The following is a 16,395-nucleotide window of genomic DNA, read 5'->3' as shown; positions in this document are numbered from 1 at the left end:
GGGCCAGAATTTCCACTGAACACATCCAGCAAAACCATGTTGATTCCCTGAGCAAACACGAGGAAATCTGCTGATGCTGGAAATTCAAACAACACACACAAAATGCTGGTGGAACACAGCAGGCCAGGCAGCATCTATAGGGAGAAGCACTGTCGATGTTTCGGGCCGAGCCCCTTCATCAGGACTAACTGAAAGGAGAGATAGTAAGAGATTTGAAAGTAGGAGGGGGAGGTGGAGGGGGAAATGCGAAATGATAGGAGAAGACCGGAGGGGGTGGGATGAAGCTAAGAGCTGGAAAGGTGATTGGCAATGGGATACAGAGCTGGAGAAGGGAAAGGATGATGGGACGGGAGGTCTAGGGAGAAAGAAAGGGGGAGGGGATCACCAGAGGGAGATGGAGAACAGGCAGAGTGATGGTCAGAGAGAGATAAAAAAAACAAACAATTAAATATGTCAGGGATGGGGTAAGAAGGAGAGGAGGGGCATTAACAGAAGTGAGAGAAGTCAATGTTCATGCCATCAGGTTCGCGGCTACCCAGGTGTTGTTCCTCCAACCTGAATGTGGCTTCATCTTGACAGCAGAAGAGTCCATGTATAGACATATCAGAATGGGAATGGGACGTGGAATTAAAATGTGTGGCCACTGGGAGATCCTGCTTTCTCTGGCGGACAGAGCGTAGGTGTTCAGCGAAACGGTCTCCCAGTCTGCGTCGGGTCTCACCAATATATAAAAGGCCACACCGGGAGGACCGGACGCAGTATACCACACCAGCTGTCCTGATGAAGGGGCTCGGCCCGAAACGTCGACAGTGCTTCTCCCTACAGATGCTGCCTGGCCTGCTGTGTTCCACCAGCATTGTGTGTGTGTTGTTTGATTCCCCGAGTCTGCAGCGCGCGTAGTGGACAATCGCGGTACTGCAGGGGATCAGCTGCTCCCGGAAAGTGAAAGCATTCTGAATCAGGAAGTGCTGGGAGTTGACATGGCTTCGAAAGGAGAAACCGCGAGTTTGAGCGAGGAGGTGATTTGTCCCGTCTGCCTGGATTTCTTCACCGATCCGGTATCACTGTAGTGTGGGCACAACTTCTGTCGCTCTTGTATCACACAGTGTTGGGAAAGGGAGGAGAGAAACTCCTGCCCGGAATGTAGAGAGGAGTTTGCTGACCGCACCCTCAGGGTGAATCGGGCCTTAGCAAATTTGGCTGAAAAACTTCGAAATCTAAACCTGAATCCGAAAGGGAAGGAAAGTAAACGTCACTGCGAGGAACATGAGGAAGAACTGAAGCTGTTTTGTGAAACGGACAAGACACTAATCTGTGTGATCTGTGCAGTGGCGGAGGAACACAGAGAGCACCGCTTCAGGCCGATTAAAGAAGCTGTTAAAATCTACAAGGTAAAAACGAACGTTAATTTAACACTTAACACATTTCCTTTGTCCTACATACCATCACACGAGCCTCTATAACTAACACATCACTCTCTGCAACTTCCGCCATCTCTAACGGGATTCTAGCATCTCTCCGTCCCACACCCCACCTCCTCACCCCGCAACTCTCCGCTCTCTACACGGATCGCGCTCTACGTCCTGTATCGCCCTGATCCACTCGCTCCTCCCCACTGATCTCCCTCCTGCAACCGACACCTGCAAGCGGGACAAGTGCTACACCTGACTCCTAACCTCCTCCCTCGTCACCTTTCAGGGCCGCAAACAGCCCAGTTCCTCCCGTTTCTTCCATGGTCGATTGTCCTTTCGAATTAGATTCCTTCTTCTCCAGCACTTTACCTCTTCCACCTGTCCCCTCTCAGCTTCTCACTTCATCACCTGATGCACCATCAATAACTCTCGGAGACAGGAGGCGAACGATAGGCTTCTATTAGCAGCAAAGACCACGACACGACATCCTGGAGACTGAGGGAGGAGCAGTGCCTCCAATCACCTTTATACAGGGGTCTGTGGGAGGAGCCACAGGAGCAGTCAGCCAGGTATACATAGTTTACCACATCACCCTCCCCCACGTTCCCCCTCACGTTGTCTCACCCGTCACCTGTCAGCTGGTTCTCATCCCCAAGCTTATTATTCTGGTTTCTGTGCCATTCCTTCCCGGTCTGATGAAGGGTCTCATCCCGAAACACCGACTGTTTATTTCCCTTGAATAGATGCTGCCTGACTCACTGAGTTCCTCCGGCATTTTGTGTGATAATCGGGTTTGATCACCTGTTTCTTTTGATGCATCTTTGTTTCTATTTCCTTCACTCTCTGACTTCCAGGATCAGCTAAAATCTTCCTTAGACTCTCTCACAAAAAAGAAATCAGACTTCCAGGAAAAGGAGCAGCAACAGAAAGAGAAGATTTCCGGAGTTCGGGTGAGGCTTCCTGAGCGGAATTTCTGATATTACTGTTGAGTTTTGCTCCATTTAATGCAGAATAGCCGAGTATCGCAGCTCCAGTGACCTGGGTTCGATCCTGACCCCTGGTGCTGTCTATGTGGAGTTTGCCTGCTCCCCCTGTGACCACGAGAGATTCCGACACATCCCAAGGACATGCCGGATGAATGGCTAATTACCGTTAACCCTGCAAAGGAGCGGAGGGTATGCGTGAATCAGATGGGAGTTTATGGGTCAATAAGTGAGAATAGGTTTCAGGAAAACGTGAATGAATGGTGTTGACGGGAAAGCACTCAGAAGTAGCATGGACTCTAATAGACCGAACTTAATGACAAAAGGAAACAAAACACAGCAATGCAGTATGTTAATCTTCACCTTTCATTCAACAGGAACAGTCACACAGCCTTCAGTCCCACATCACATCCCAGTTTGCTGAACTGCACCAGATTATCACTGAGAAAGAGCAGAGCTTACTCAGGGATCTCAGGGAAGAAGAGAAGAGGATTCTCAACCCAATGGAGAAAAATCTTCTAGCTTTTCAAGAGAATATAAGGATTATTCAGGAGGAAATCTCAAAGTTAAAGGAACAGATGGATCAAAAAGACAGTGTGATGTTTCTCAAGGTGAGGGATTATATTTCAATTTGTTTCTGTCAAAGGGCACTAAATGAACAGTGGTATATTCGAAATAAACACAGTACAGCGGCCAATTCTAACAAATCAATTGTCGCTGCTGGCGACCTCACACAAGTTGTTGTACTTGCATGATGCGCCCTCCCATCACTCCAATAATGACATTTCAAAATGTCCATGATACGCTTTCAGTCCTTCATTAGCAAAATACAATCTGGAAACGATGAAACTTCAGGGTAATTCATTGTAAAGTAAGCTGCAACACAGCGGTCAAGAACAGAATGACATCCGCCCGACCCCAGCTCAAAACTGCCCAGAACAAAGTAGATACGTAACTTTTTCCCTTCGCTTTTACCACGTCCCCAATCACGTGACGAGTTACCATAATAAACACATAGCACAGAATACAATGCGGACAGAAAACAGATGCATTGCTCCTACACACAGCATTTACAAATGGCAGTAAACTGTTTCTCACCAGACAATTGATACAACTATTCAGGGTTGTTGTTGTCCCATAATAATAAGATTATTAAGGGATTGGACACGCTGGAGGCAGGAAGCATGTTCCCGCTGATGGGTGAGTCCAGAACTAGAGGTCACAGTTTAAGAATAAGGGGTAGGCCATTTAGAACAGTGATGCAGAAAAACTTTTTCACCCAGAGAGTGGTGGAAATGTGGAATGCTCTGCCCCAGAAGGCAGTGGAGGCCAAGTCTCTGGATACTTTCAAGAGAGAGTTAGATAGAGCTCATAGATAGCGGGGTCAAGGGATATGGGGAGAGGGCAGGAACGGGGTACCGATTGCGTATGATCAGCCATGATCACAGTGAATGGTGGTACTGGCTAGAAGGGCCGAATGGCCTACCCCTGCACCTATTGTCTATTGTCCCAAAACTGGACTTCCACAACTTCTGTACATCCCAAGACAGAATGCAAATTTCTCTGAAATTATTTACTCTGATCATAACACAGAGCTGCTGACTGTGTCCTTAACTCTACATTAAATATCCTCTAAAACCCTCATTAACACCGATTTCCAGTCACAGGCTGTGAGTGTATCTGGTGCGGTGGGTGTGAGGGTCTCTTTGTCAATCAGTGAGAACAAAGAATTTGACCCACACATCAGACTTATCTTCTGTATCCGGTTTCCATCAGATTAGGGAAACTATTACTGTCTCTTTACTTTTACGGATAACATTCAAATGAATGTTCAATCGTTCAAAACATAACCAGGCCATTCGGCCCATTTTCTCCTCTCAATTTCCCTGCTTCACAATCCTCCACCCACCTACTCACCACAACCAGCAACAGTGCCCCGAAATCTCAGGTCCCTCATGTGTTTATCCAGCCTCCCCATTACATTCAATCTCTGCTTTTCCATTTCAATCACTCCTGTGGCACTGAGTTCCACATCCTCCTCACTAAATTTCTAGTGGAATTTGTTAAAATCCATCTGGAATTACATCTCCCCACGAGTCTCCCCATAAATAGAGGTACTTCCTCCACCCGCACACAATCACAGACATCACTGATCTTAAATTCCTCCATCCTATCAGCCTGACGTCATATCCAGATGATAACGCACAGCCTGTCCTGTCTTCCCTGTAAGTTTCATCCTCTCAGTAATGGTCTGATATTCAGAAACTTTCCTTGTAAGTTACCCCGTGGTTCTGTATTGTCCGTGTGTGTGAGTGACTGTGGGAGTGGGAATTTTCAACACCTTGTAATGATTTGGAAGAAATTCAGGATATGGACAGTAAGTCCAAGTCTAATCCGATTTGTGTTTTATTTATTTCAGGAGGAAGCTCGTGGGAACAAAAGGTAGGACAGGCTCTTTACTGAAACCCTGAATGGATTTGTAAAATAGTTCAGAATAGCAATTTATAACCAGCAGTTTAATATTTACAGGATTAATGACGATGTCCAGGAATTGTCAGTGACAGATGAGACCCTACCGGTTGAAAAATTTGATCACCTCTATTTGTTGAAAACAGGGCTGAGAGAAACGCTTGATGCTATTAATCGAGGTAAAACTTACAAAGATTCATTTCCCCTTGTTTATGAAGCTCAATTTAGTTCCAATTTGAGGCAAAGATTGTCTGTACTACTGGGCTGAAGGGGAACTGAAGTTTATTCCACATCAACCCCACCGACTGGGAGGCATCACTGTCACATTGTCAGCTGGAGATGTCAGACCCCTGAAAACACCAGCACAGGGTCACAATACAACCAATACACGGGACTGGCAAATGAACCACTGTGTTCCAATCCCAGGAACACTGCACTAACACACCAGGACATGAGTCTGGATCTACCAGAGGAGCTGGGAATCTAATACTGACGATAATATTGCAGGGAATAAAAGCAGGTGTCAGTGTGGTGCCAGGGATTGTCAGGAAAATACACAAGTCCTTCATGTGCCCTGTGAGTGCAGACTCTGATTGACGCAGGTCTTCCCCCTTCCGGATCAGCATCTCTCACTGTTGTTAGAGGCAGAAGAGGGGAGTGGTCGTGATCTGGGACTGAATCGTCAGGGGAACAGACAGGAGAATCTATTGATGTGAACGGGACACCCGAATGGTATGTTGCCTCCTGGGTGCCAGGGTCAGGGATGCCTCGAATCGTGTCCGCAGCATTTTAGAGAGGGAGGGAAAAGAGCCAGATATTTTGGTAAATTTGTGACAATGACATTGGAAGTAAAAGCAAAGAGGTCCTGAAAATAGGATTTGGAGAGCTTGGTAGAAAGTTTAGAAGCAGTACCTCCAGGGTTGTAATTTCTGGATTGCTGCCTGTGCCACGTGCTGGTGAGGGTAGAAACAGGATAATTTGACAGATAAACATGGCTGAGAAGATGGTGCTGGGGACAGGGATTCAGGTTCTTGGATCATCGGGATCTGTTCTGGTGGAGGAATGACCTGCTCAAAAGGGACGGGTCGCACCTCGACCCGAGGGAGAACAATATTCTCACAGAGAGGTTTGATAGAGCTGTTGGGGAGGGTCTGAACTAATTTGGTGGGGGGTGGGGTGCACGGGAACTGGAGTGAAGGGATAGGACTGATGGTAAAAATGCAAAGATAGCGTGCAGTCAGACTGTCAGATAGGGCGGACAGAAGCGAGGAGAAAATTGCAGCCAGCAGGGTGAGTATCAGTGCATTAGGGATGCTGAATTAAAAAGGGTAGCAGATACAGTACACAAAGTGTTATATCTCAATGCATGGAGTATGAGAAATAAGGTGGATGATCTTGTTGCACTATTACCGATTGTCAGGTATGATGTTGTGGCCATCACGGAATCGTGGCTGAAGGATGGTTGTAGTTGGGAGCTGAATGTCCAAGGTTACACAATGTATCAGTGGTATAGGAAGGTCGGGTGAGGGGGTGGTGTGGCTCTGTTGGTAAATCAGCAGCAAGATGTGACATAGGATTGGAAGATGTTGAATCCTTGTGGGTTGAGGTAAGGAACTGCAAAAGTAAAAATGACACTGACAGCAGTCATATACAGGCCTCCCAACAGTCAGTGGGTTGAGGCCCACAGATTACAACTGGAAATAGAAAAGGCTGATGAAAAGGACAATGTTATGATAATCATGGGAGATTTCAACATGTTGGTCAATTGGGAAAATCAGGTTGGTAAAGGATCTCAAGAGAGTGAGTTTGTCGAATGCAATGTGATGGCTTTCTAGAGCAGTTTGTCGTTGAGCCTACTCGGGGAACAGCTCTACTGGATTGGGTGTTATGTATTGAACCAGAGGTGAGCAGTTAAAAGAACCCTTAGGAGGCAGTGCTCACAACATGACTGAGTTCAACTTGAAATCTAATAAGGAGAAAGTAAAGTCTGATGTTGTAGTATTTCACTGGAGTAAAGGAAATTACAGTGGTCTGAAAGAGGAATTGGCCAAAGCAAACTGGAAGAAGATGCTGGCAATGATGACAGCAGAGCAGAAATGGTGTTAGCTTCTGGGAAAATGAGGAAGGTGAAGGATTCCAAAAATAAATAAATACTAAAATGGCAAAATAGTAAAACCGTGGCTGACAAGGGAAGACAAGTTAATGCAAAGGCAAAAGAGAGGGCATACAACTAAACAAAAATTAGTAGGAAGACAAAGGATTGGGAAGCTTTTAAATATCTACAGAGAGAAACTAAAAGGATGATTGGGTGGGAAAAAATAAACAAGAAATTGATTTGAATTGAATTGACTTTATTACTTACATCCTTCATATACATGAGGATTAAAAATCTTTACGTTACGTCTCCATGTAAATGTGCAATGTGCAATTTATAGTAATTTATGATGAATTATATGTATAACATGCTAGTCAATATAACATAGAAATACAGATGTGTCAGCATGAGTTAATCAGTCTGCTGGCATGGTTGAAGAAGCTGTCCCGGAGCCTGTTGCTCCTGGCTTTTATGCTGCGGTACCGTATCCCGGATGGTAGCAACTGGTACTGTTTGTGGTTGGGGTGACTCTGGTCTCCAAAGATCCTTCAGGCCCTTTTTACACACCTGTCTTTGTAAAACAAGTTAGCAAACAATATCAAATTGTTTTTCAAATATTGTAAAAAAATAAAACAGAGATGAGAGTGGATATAGGACCAGTAGAAAATGAGGCCGGATAAATAATAACGCGGGATAAAGAGATGGCAGATAAACCAAATATTTTGCACCAGTCTTCACCATGGAAGACACTCGCACTGTGCCCGGTGTTGAAGAGTGCGAGGAAAGAGAAGTGAGTGCAGTTACTGTTACAAAGGAGAAGGTGCTCAGTGGCTGGAGTTTATGCGAGAAGTGAGGAAGGTGCAAGACAGATATATTCCAAAAAAGAAGAAATTTTCAAATGGATAAAGGATGCGACCGTGGCTGACAAGAGAAGTCAAAGCCAAAGTAAAAGCAACGGAGAGGGCATTCAAGGAAGCAAAAATTAGTGGGAAGACAGAGGATTGGGAAGTTTTTAAAAGCTTACAAAAGGAAACGAAGAAGGCCATTAAGAGGGAAAAGATGAACTATAAAAGGAAGCTAGCAAATAACATCAAAGAAGATACTAAAAGCTTTTTCAAGTATATAAAGAGTAAAAAACAGGTGAGAGTGGAGAAAGGACCAATAGAAAATGATGCTGGAGAAATTGTAATGGGAGATAAGGAGATGGCTGAGGAACTGAACGAGTATTTTCATCAGCCCTCATGGAGGAAGATATCAGCAGTATTCCGGACACTCAAGGGTGTCAGGGAAGAGAAGTGTGCGCAGTCACAATTACGACAGAGAAAGTTCTCAGGAAGCTGAATAGTCTAAGGGTAGATAAATCTCCAGGTCCAGATGGAATGCACCCTTGTGTTTTGAAGGAAGTAGCTGTGGAGATCGCGGAGGCATTAGCAATGATCTTTCAAAAGTCAATAGATTCTGGCATGGTTCCGGAGGAGTGGAAGATTGCAAATGCCACTCTGGTATTTAAGAAGGGGGCAAGGAAGCAAAAAGTGCTTTATGGACCTGTTAGCTTGAGAAATGGTTGGGAAGTTTCTGGAGTCAATTGTCAAGGATGAGGTTACGGAGTATCTGGAGGCATATGACAAGATAGGACAAACTCAGAATGGTTTCCTTAAAGGAAAATCCTGCCTGACAAACCCATTGAAATTTCTTGAGGAGATTACAAGTAGGCTAGACAAGGGAGATGCAGTGGATGTTGTGTATTTGGATTTTCAGAAGGCCTTTGACAAGGTGCCCATGACAAGGCTGCTAAACAAGATAAGAGCCCATGGAATTATAGGAAATTTACATATGTGGATAGAGCGTTGGCTGATTGGCAGGAAACAGAGGGTGGGAATAAAGGATCCCATTCTGGTTGGCTGCCAGTTACCAGTGGTGTTCCACAGGGGTCCGTGTTGGGGCCACTTCTTTTTACGTTGTATATCAACGATTTGGATTAAGGAATAGATGGCTTTGTGGCTAAGTTTGCTGATGATACAAAGATAGGTGGAGGGGAGGGTAGTGCTGAGGAAACAGAGAGTCTGTAGAGAGACTTGGATTGATAGGAGAATGGTCAAAGAAGTGGCAAATGAAATACAATGTTGAAAAGTGTATGGTCATGCATGTTGGTAGAAGAAATAAATGGGCAGACTATTATTTAAATGGAGAGAGAATTCAAAGTTCTGAGATGCAATGGGACTTGGGAGTGCTCGTGCAGGTTGAGTCGGTGGCGAAGAAGGTGAATGCAATGTTGACATTCATTTCTAGAGGAATAGAGTATAGGAGCAGGGATGTGATGTTGAGGCTCTATAAGGAACTGGTAAGACCTCACTTGGAATACTGTGTGCAGTTTTGGGCTCCTTATTTAAGAAAGGATGTTCTGACATTGGAGAGGGTTCAGAGAAGATTCGCTAGAATGATTCCGGGAATGAGAGGGTTAACATATGAGGAACATTTGACCGCTCTTGGACTGTACTCCGTGGAGTTTAGAAGAATGAGGGTAACCTCACAGAAACATTTTGAATGTTAAAAGGCATGGACAGAGTGGTTTTGGCAAAGTTGTTTCCCATGGTGGGGGAGGTCTAGTACGAGAGAGCATGACTTAAGGATTGAAGGGCGCCCATTCAGAAGGAGATGCGAAGAAATTTTTTTAGCCAGAGGATGGTGAATCTGTGAGTTTCTTGCGGCAATGGAAGCCAGTCATTGGGTGTATTTAAGACAGAGATTGATAGGTATCTGAGTAGCCAGGGCATCAAAGGTCATGGTGAGAAGGTGGAGGAGTGGGACTAAATGTGAGAATGGATCAGCTCATGATAAAATGGTGAGCAGATTCGAAGGGCCGAATGGCCGGCTTCTGCTGCTTTGTCTTATGGTCTTATTTGAAAGCACCAGTATACGTAATCAGGATCTTGTAGCACAGGTAGAGTTTGGCAGGTACAAACTTAGGCAGTACGACTTTGGTCGAAGGAATAAAGACTAGACAATTCTGTAAACGAGGCGAAATTCAAAAATCAGAGGTGCAAAGGGACATGGGTGTCCTTGTGCAGGATTCCGTGAAGGTTAACTTGCAGTTTGTGTCAGTGGTAAGATTGGCAAACTCAATGTTTTGCTTTCACTTCGAGAGGATTAGAGTACAAGAGCAAGGATGTAATGCTGAGGTTTTAATAAGGCATTGGTCAGACCACACTTGGAGTATTGTGAGCAGTTTTTGGGTCCCTTCTATCGGAAAACATGTGCTGGCATTGGAGGGGGTCCAGAAGATTCACAAGAATAATTCCGGGAATGAAAGAGTTTAACATATGAGGAGTGTTTGTTGGTTCCGGCCTGTACTCACGCGAGTTTAGAAGAATGGCTGATTTATTATCCCTCTCAACCCTATTCTCCCTGCCTCCTCCCCGTAACTTTTGATACACTGACTAATCAAGAAGTTTACTTATTAACTTCTGCTTTAAAAAATCAAACAGGAGAAAATCTGCAGATGCTGGTAATCCAAGCTACACAGGTCCTGATGAAGGGTCTCGCCAGATCTCTCTGACACCTGTCTGGAGAGAGTTGATGTTGGGAGGATGTGGGTGGGTCGAGAACGGTAAGCACAGCCTCCGACTTACAGGGATGTCCACTTAGGGACAGAGCTGACGAGGAATTCCTTTATCCACAGGATAGTGAATCTGCCACAGGCAACTGTGGATGCCAAATAATTGAGTATATTTAAAGCAGAGTAACACACACAAATTGTTGGGGGAACAGCAGGCCGGGAAGTTTCTATGGAAAAGAGTAAACAGTCCACGTTCAGACTGAAACACTTCATCAGGACCTGTGTTGCTTAAGGTTCCTGCAAATTCATCCCCTGTACTAATGAGGGGCTGCGAGGGATGGGGTTCTGGGAAAGGGGACAAAGCCATCCTCATCTCCCATCTTTGCCCCCTCCAGCTTCACATTACGTCAACACACACAGTTCACCCACGGGGTTTCCACCCCTCCCCCTCCTGGTTCAATCTGCCTTTCATCTCTCCCCTACTGGTTCCCATTATCACCTCCTTTACTGTCACAAACCATCACACTCCCCCCACTTCACACTCACAAATGAATGTGAACATTGTATGACGGGCCTGTTCCTGTGCTGTACTGCTCTATGTTCTCTGTTCCCAGTTTCGAAGAATGAGAGGAGATCTCATGGAAACACAAAATTCTTTCAGGGGTCAACAGGCAGGAGTGAGGGAGGATGTTTCCCCTGTCCAGCGGAAAACCCTTGTGGAGACATCTGCTTTTGTCGAATCAAAGGTTCGTGTCGGCCACCTGTGGCCCAGCGGCCTCTCCCCCCCGATCCCCGGGGCCGCGCGGCCCGAGTCTCCCCCCCGATATCCGGGTCCCCGCTGCCCGAGTCTCCCCCCGCTCCCCGATCCCCGGGGCCGCGCTGCCCGAGTCTCCCCCCGATCCCCGGGACGGCGCCGCCCGAGTCTCCTCCCCCGATCCCCGGGGCCGCGCCGCCCGAGTCTCCCCCCCGATCCCCGGGGCCGCGCTGTCCGAGTCTCCCCCCCCGATCCCCGGGGCCGCGCTGTCCGAGTCTCCCCCCGATCCCCGGGGCCGCGCTGCCCGAGTCTCCCCCCGATCTCCGGGGCCGCGCTGCCCGAGTCTCCCCCCCGATCCCCGGGGCCGCGCGGCCCGAGTCCTCCCCCCCCGATCCCCGGGGCCGCGCTGCCCGAGTCTCCCCCCCGATCCCCGGGGCCCGCGCTGCCCGAGTCTCCCCCCCGATCCCCGGGGGCCCCGCTGTCCGAGTCTCCCCCCCGATCCCCGGGGCCGCGCGGCCCCGAGTCTCCCCCCCGATCCCCGGGGCCGCGCTGCCCGAGTCTCCCCCCGATCCCCGGGGCCGCGCGGCCCGAGTCTCCCCCCCCCCGATCCCCGGGGCCGCGCTGCCCGAGTCTCCCCCCGATCCCCGGGGCCCGCGCTGCCCGAGTCTCCCCCCGATCCCCCGGGGCCGCGCTGCCCGAGTCTCCCCCCGATCCCCGAGTCTCCCCCCCGATCCCCGGGGTGGCGCTGTCCGAGTCTCCCCCCGATCCCAGGGGCCGCGCTGTCCGAGTCTCCCCCCCGATCCCAGGAGCCGCGCTGTCCGAGTCTCCCCCGATCCCCGGGGGCCGCGCCGCCCGAGTCTCCCCCCGATCCCCGGGGCCGCGCTGCCCGAGTCTCCCCCCGATCCCCGGGGCCCGCGCCGCCCGAGTCTCCCCCCGATCCCCGGGGGCCGCGCCGCCCCGAGTCTCCCCCCGATCCCCGGGGCCGCGCCGCCCGAGTCTCCCCCCGATCCCCGGGGCCGCGCTGTCCGAGTCTGCTCCCCGATCCCCGGGGCCGCGCTGTCCGAGTCCTCCCCCCCGATCCCCGGGGCCGCGCTGCCCGAGTCTCCCCCCGATCCCCGGGGCCGCGCTGCCCGAGTCTCCCCCCGATCCCCGGGGCCGCGCTGCCCGAGTCTCCCCCCGATCCCCGGGGGCCCGCGCTGCCCGAGTCCTCCCCCCGATCCCCGGGGCCGCGCTGCCCGAGTCTCCCCCCCGATCCCCGGGGCCGCGCTGGTCCGAGTCTCCCCCCCCGATCCCCGGGACTCTCTAATTCTCTGCTTCTCCCCCCAGTCTCTGTCACCCTGGATGTGGAAACGGCGAGTCCGTGTCTCGAGGTGTCTGAGGATCGGAAGAGTGTGAGGATGGACCGGGACCTGGAGGAATCTCCCCTGACACCGGGAAGAGATTCACACACTGGTTTTTGTGTGCTGGGATCGGAGGGATTCACATCGGGGAGACATTACTGGGAGGTGGAGGTGACGGGGATTTCGGGTCTGGTGGCTGGGAGTCGCCGCAGAGTCTGTGGAGAGGAAGGGAGGCGTCAGTCCGAGTCCGGAGACCGGATTCTGGGTCATCGGGGCGGGATGGTGACGTGTTACATCGGGATTATGACGTGTCCGGTCTCCCCTCCCCCGAGTCCCGTCTCGCTGCCGGTCCCATCCCCGGGAGGGTGGGAGTTTATCTCAGTTACGAGTCCGGGACAGTTTCATTTTACAACGCGGAGACCAAGTCCCATCTCCACACCTTCACTGGGAATAAATTCACGGGGAAAACTTTATCCTTTCTTCGCGACCGGGGATGGAAACCATTGGCTGAGAATCTGCTCCGGTTCCGCTCCGGGTCTGTAAACGGGTCGGGTCCCGGGACCGGCGTCAGGAGTAAAGTCCCTGTAAATATAAATGTGCGGAGAGTGCAGCTAAATACGTGGCTAAGGAGATGGTGCAGGAGGGAGGGCTTCATGTTTCTGGACAATTGGGCTTTGTTCCCGGGAAGGTGGGACCTGTTCCGACGGGATGGTTTGCCCCTGAACTGGAGGGGGACTAACATTCTTGCGGGTAGATTTGCCAGTGCTGCTCGGGGGTGGGGGGTGGGGGGGGGGCGGGGGAGGGGGTTAAACTAGATTTGCAGAGGGAGGGGAACCAGAGTGTTAGAGCAGATAGTGAGGTGGAGGAGGATAAAGGTCATGCGAGGACTGCATTTATAGACAGAAATCAAAGGTTTGTACATTAGGTTGTAAATTAATTTTCAGAGCTTTAGAAATTGTAGAAAATAAAGATTTTCAAAAACATTTTGATGAAGAACATGACCAGAACATATGTGAAAAATTGGCTACTTCAGTTTTACACCTATCGCAATAATTGTCTATGTTAGGAAATATTTTGGATAGTCTCTCCTTTGTGAAATAGTAACAGTGAACAATTTTAAATTGAATTAAACACTGATTGGTTCATATTAAAGAAGAATTGACCATCTTCATTAACAAAGGTCATATTAAGTTCTCTCTCCCAAACTTATTTAATCTTTAGTGATTAAGGGGATCTGTTATTTTTTGCAGATTTATTTATTTTTATTATCATTTATTTTGTGATGGTCGATTGATGACATTTGAAGAGTTAATTAGTAAATATTCTCTCTCTCATACACACTTACTGCAATATCTTCAGGTTAGACATTTTTACAAAAATAATTATCTCAGTTTCCATATATGCAAGAATCTGATTTGTTGGATAATATTTTGAATATGAATCCTTCAGTAAGAGAATGTGTAATTCTCATTGGTAGAATTTATAATTTATTTTTAATACATTATTACAAAAAGATAACCTCCCACCTAAGGTTTATACATGATAGAAATATTCGTTGTTTCAGACGTGATAGAGGGGGAGGGATGAAAGGGGGAGGAGTGGCATTTCTAGTCAGGGAAAATATCACAACTGTGCGTAGACAGGACAGACCGGAGGGCTTGTCTACAGAGGTCATATGGGTGGAGCTGAGGAACGGGAAAGGTGTGACAACACTAATAGTGGTGTATTATAGACCGCCCAATAGTCAGAGAGAATTGGAGGAGCAAATCTGTATAAAGATAGTAGACCTACTTTCATACCCTTCCTCTTAACTAAGGTTTTTTTTTTTTTCGGTCCCTTGCTTTCAGCTCTTTTTTTTTTGGTAGTCCGCATTATTATTTTCTGTTTTTAAGTGTATTTACAGTTTTGGGGGTTTGAATGTCCTGATTTATGGACTGGAGTTGTGGTTGGACTGCAGTTTTTTTTTGTTACGGGGCTTGGGGAGGAAGTAATTTTACATGTCTTCAATTTGGCTGCTTTCTCAATTATCTTTTTTGTATTATATTATTATTGTATGTTTATTTTTGCACTGTATTTATTTTCTTCAGTTTGATTTGGGGTTTTTTTTCTATCTGTAGCGATATAGAAAATGCATAAAAAACTAATTTTAAAAAAATAGTAGACCGATGTAAGAAACAGGAAGTTGTAATAGTAGGGGATTTTAACTTTCCAATATTGACTGGGACTCCAAAAAACTGTAATAGGGCTCGATGGCTTGGAGTTTGTGAAATGTTTTCAGGAAAGTTTTCTAAATCAATATATAGAGGTACCTACGAGAGAGGATGCAATACTTGACCTCCTATTAGGAAACCAGACAGGTCAGGTGACAGGAGTATGTGTGGGCAAACATTTTGGGTCCAGTGACCATAATGTCATTAGTTTCAAGTTAATTACGGATAAGGATGGGTCTGGTCCTTGCGTTGAGGTTCTAAATAGCAGAAGGGCTAATTGTGTGGAAATGAAAAAAGACCTCGGAAGAGTGGATTGGGATAAGTTTTTTTTTTCCTGACAAGGATGTGTTCAGTAAGTGGAAGGCCTCCAAATGTGAAATTTTGAGGGTGCAGAGTTTGCATTTTCCTGCCAGGATTAAAGACAAAGTTAGCAGGCATAAGGAACCTTGGTTTTCAAGGGATACTGGCGATCTGGTTAAGAAAAAGAGAGAAGTGTATAGCAGGTAGAGGCAACAAAGAGCAAATGAGTTACTTAAAGAGTATAGAAAACATAAGAAAATACTAAAGAAGGAAATCAGGAAGGAAAAAAAAAGACATGAGGTGGCTTTGGCAGATAATGTGAAGGAAAACCTGAAGGGTTTCTACAAGTATATTAAGAGTAAAAGGATAGTAAGGGACAAAATTGGTCCCCTAGAAGATCAGAGTGGTCGTCTATGTGTGGAGCCTGACGAGATGGGGGAGATCTTAAACAGTTTTTTTGCATCAGTATTTACTCAGGAAACTGGCATAGTGTATATGGAAGGAAGGGAAACAAGCAGTAGTGTCATGGAACATTTGTAGATTAAAGAGGAGGAGGTGCTTGCTGCTTTACAGCGCATAAAGGTAGATAAATCCCCCGGGCCTGACTTGATATTTCCTCGGACCTTGAGAGAGACTAGAGTAGAAATTGCAGGGGCACTGACAGAAATATTTAAAATGTCCTTAGCCACGGGTGCAGTGCCTGAGGATTGGAGGGTAGCTCATGTTATTTCATTGTTTAAAAAAGGCTCCAATAGTAAACCAGGTAATTACAGGCCAGTGAGCCTGACATCAGTAGTATGTAAGTTATTGGAGGATGTTCTGAGAGATCGAATTTACAAGTATTTGGACAGCCAAGGGCTGATTAAGGATAGTCAGTACGGCTTTGTGCATGGTAGATCGTGTTTAATGAATCTCGAAGAGTTTCTCGAGGTGGTTACCAACTAAGTAGGTGAAGGAAAGGCTGTGGATGTTGTCCACATGAACTTTAGTAAGGCCTTTGCCAAGGTCCCACATGGGAGGTTAGTTCAGAAAGTTCAGACATGAGGTATCCATGGAGAGGTTGGAGAGATTGAAAGAGTGCAGAGATTTACTAGGATGTTGCCAGGTCTTCAGGAGTTGATGTACAGGGAAAGATTGAACAGGTTAGGACTTTATTCCTTGAAGCGTAGAAGAATGAGGGGAGATTTGATAGAGGTTTACAAAATTATGTGGGATATAGATAGTAAATGCGAGTAAGTTCTTTCCATTTAGATTAGGAAAGATAAATATGAGAGGA

At 47.4% G+C, this 16,395-nt stretch overlaps 1 protein-coding gene across 1 annotated transcript; it reads left to right on the top strand.

The window, feature by feature from the left end:
- The first annotated feature begins 980 nt into the window (after positions 1-980).
- On the top strand, positions 981-16,064 carry LOC140723670 (E3 ubiquitin-protein ligase TRIM62-like). The gene is made up of 7 exons (XM_073038236.1): positions 981-1,019; positions 2,267-2,362; positions 2,773-3,006; positions 4,815-4,837; positions 4,925-5,043; positions 11,130-11,261; positions 16,039-16,064. The coding sequence occupies exons 1-7, from the start codon at positions 981-983 to the stop codon at positions 16,062-16,064; spliced, it is 669 nt and encodes a 222-aa protein (XP_072894337.1).
- The last annotated feature ends 331 nt before the right edge of the window (positions 16,065-16,395 follow it).

The sequence above is a fragment of the Hemitrygon akajei genome, unplaced genomic scaffold (assembly GCF_048418815.1).
Source record: "Hemitrygon akajei unplaced genomic scaffold, sHemAka1.3 Scf000124, whole genome shotgun sequence".
In the NCBI taxonomy this organism is placed as follows: Eukaryota; Metazoa; Chordata; class Chondrichthyes; order Myliobatiformes; family Dasyatidae; genus Hemitrygon; species Hemitrygon akajei.
This window is presented reverse-complemented; position numbering and strand designations above follow the sequence as displayed.

Bases quoted from the DNA above. Each gene is read 5' to 3' on its own strand.
- LOC140723670 (XM_073038236.1), top strand. From the start codon at position 981: ATGGCTTCGAAAGGAGAAACCGCGAGTTTGAGCGAGGAG. The intron at 4,838-4,924 runs GTAGGACAGGCT...TAATATTTACAG, and splicing joins GAAGCTCGTGGGAACAAAAG to GATTAATGACGATGTCCAGG. The intron at 11,262-16,038 runs GTTCGTGTCGGC...TGAATCTCGAAG, and splicing joins CTGCTTTTGTCGAATCAAAG to AGTTTCTCGAGGTGGTTACC.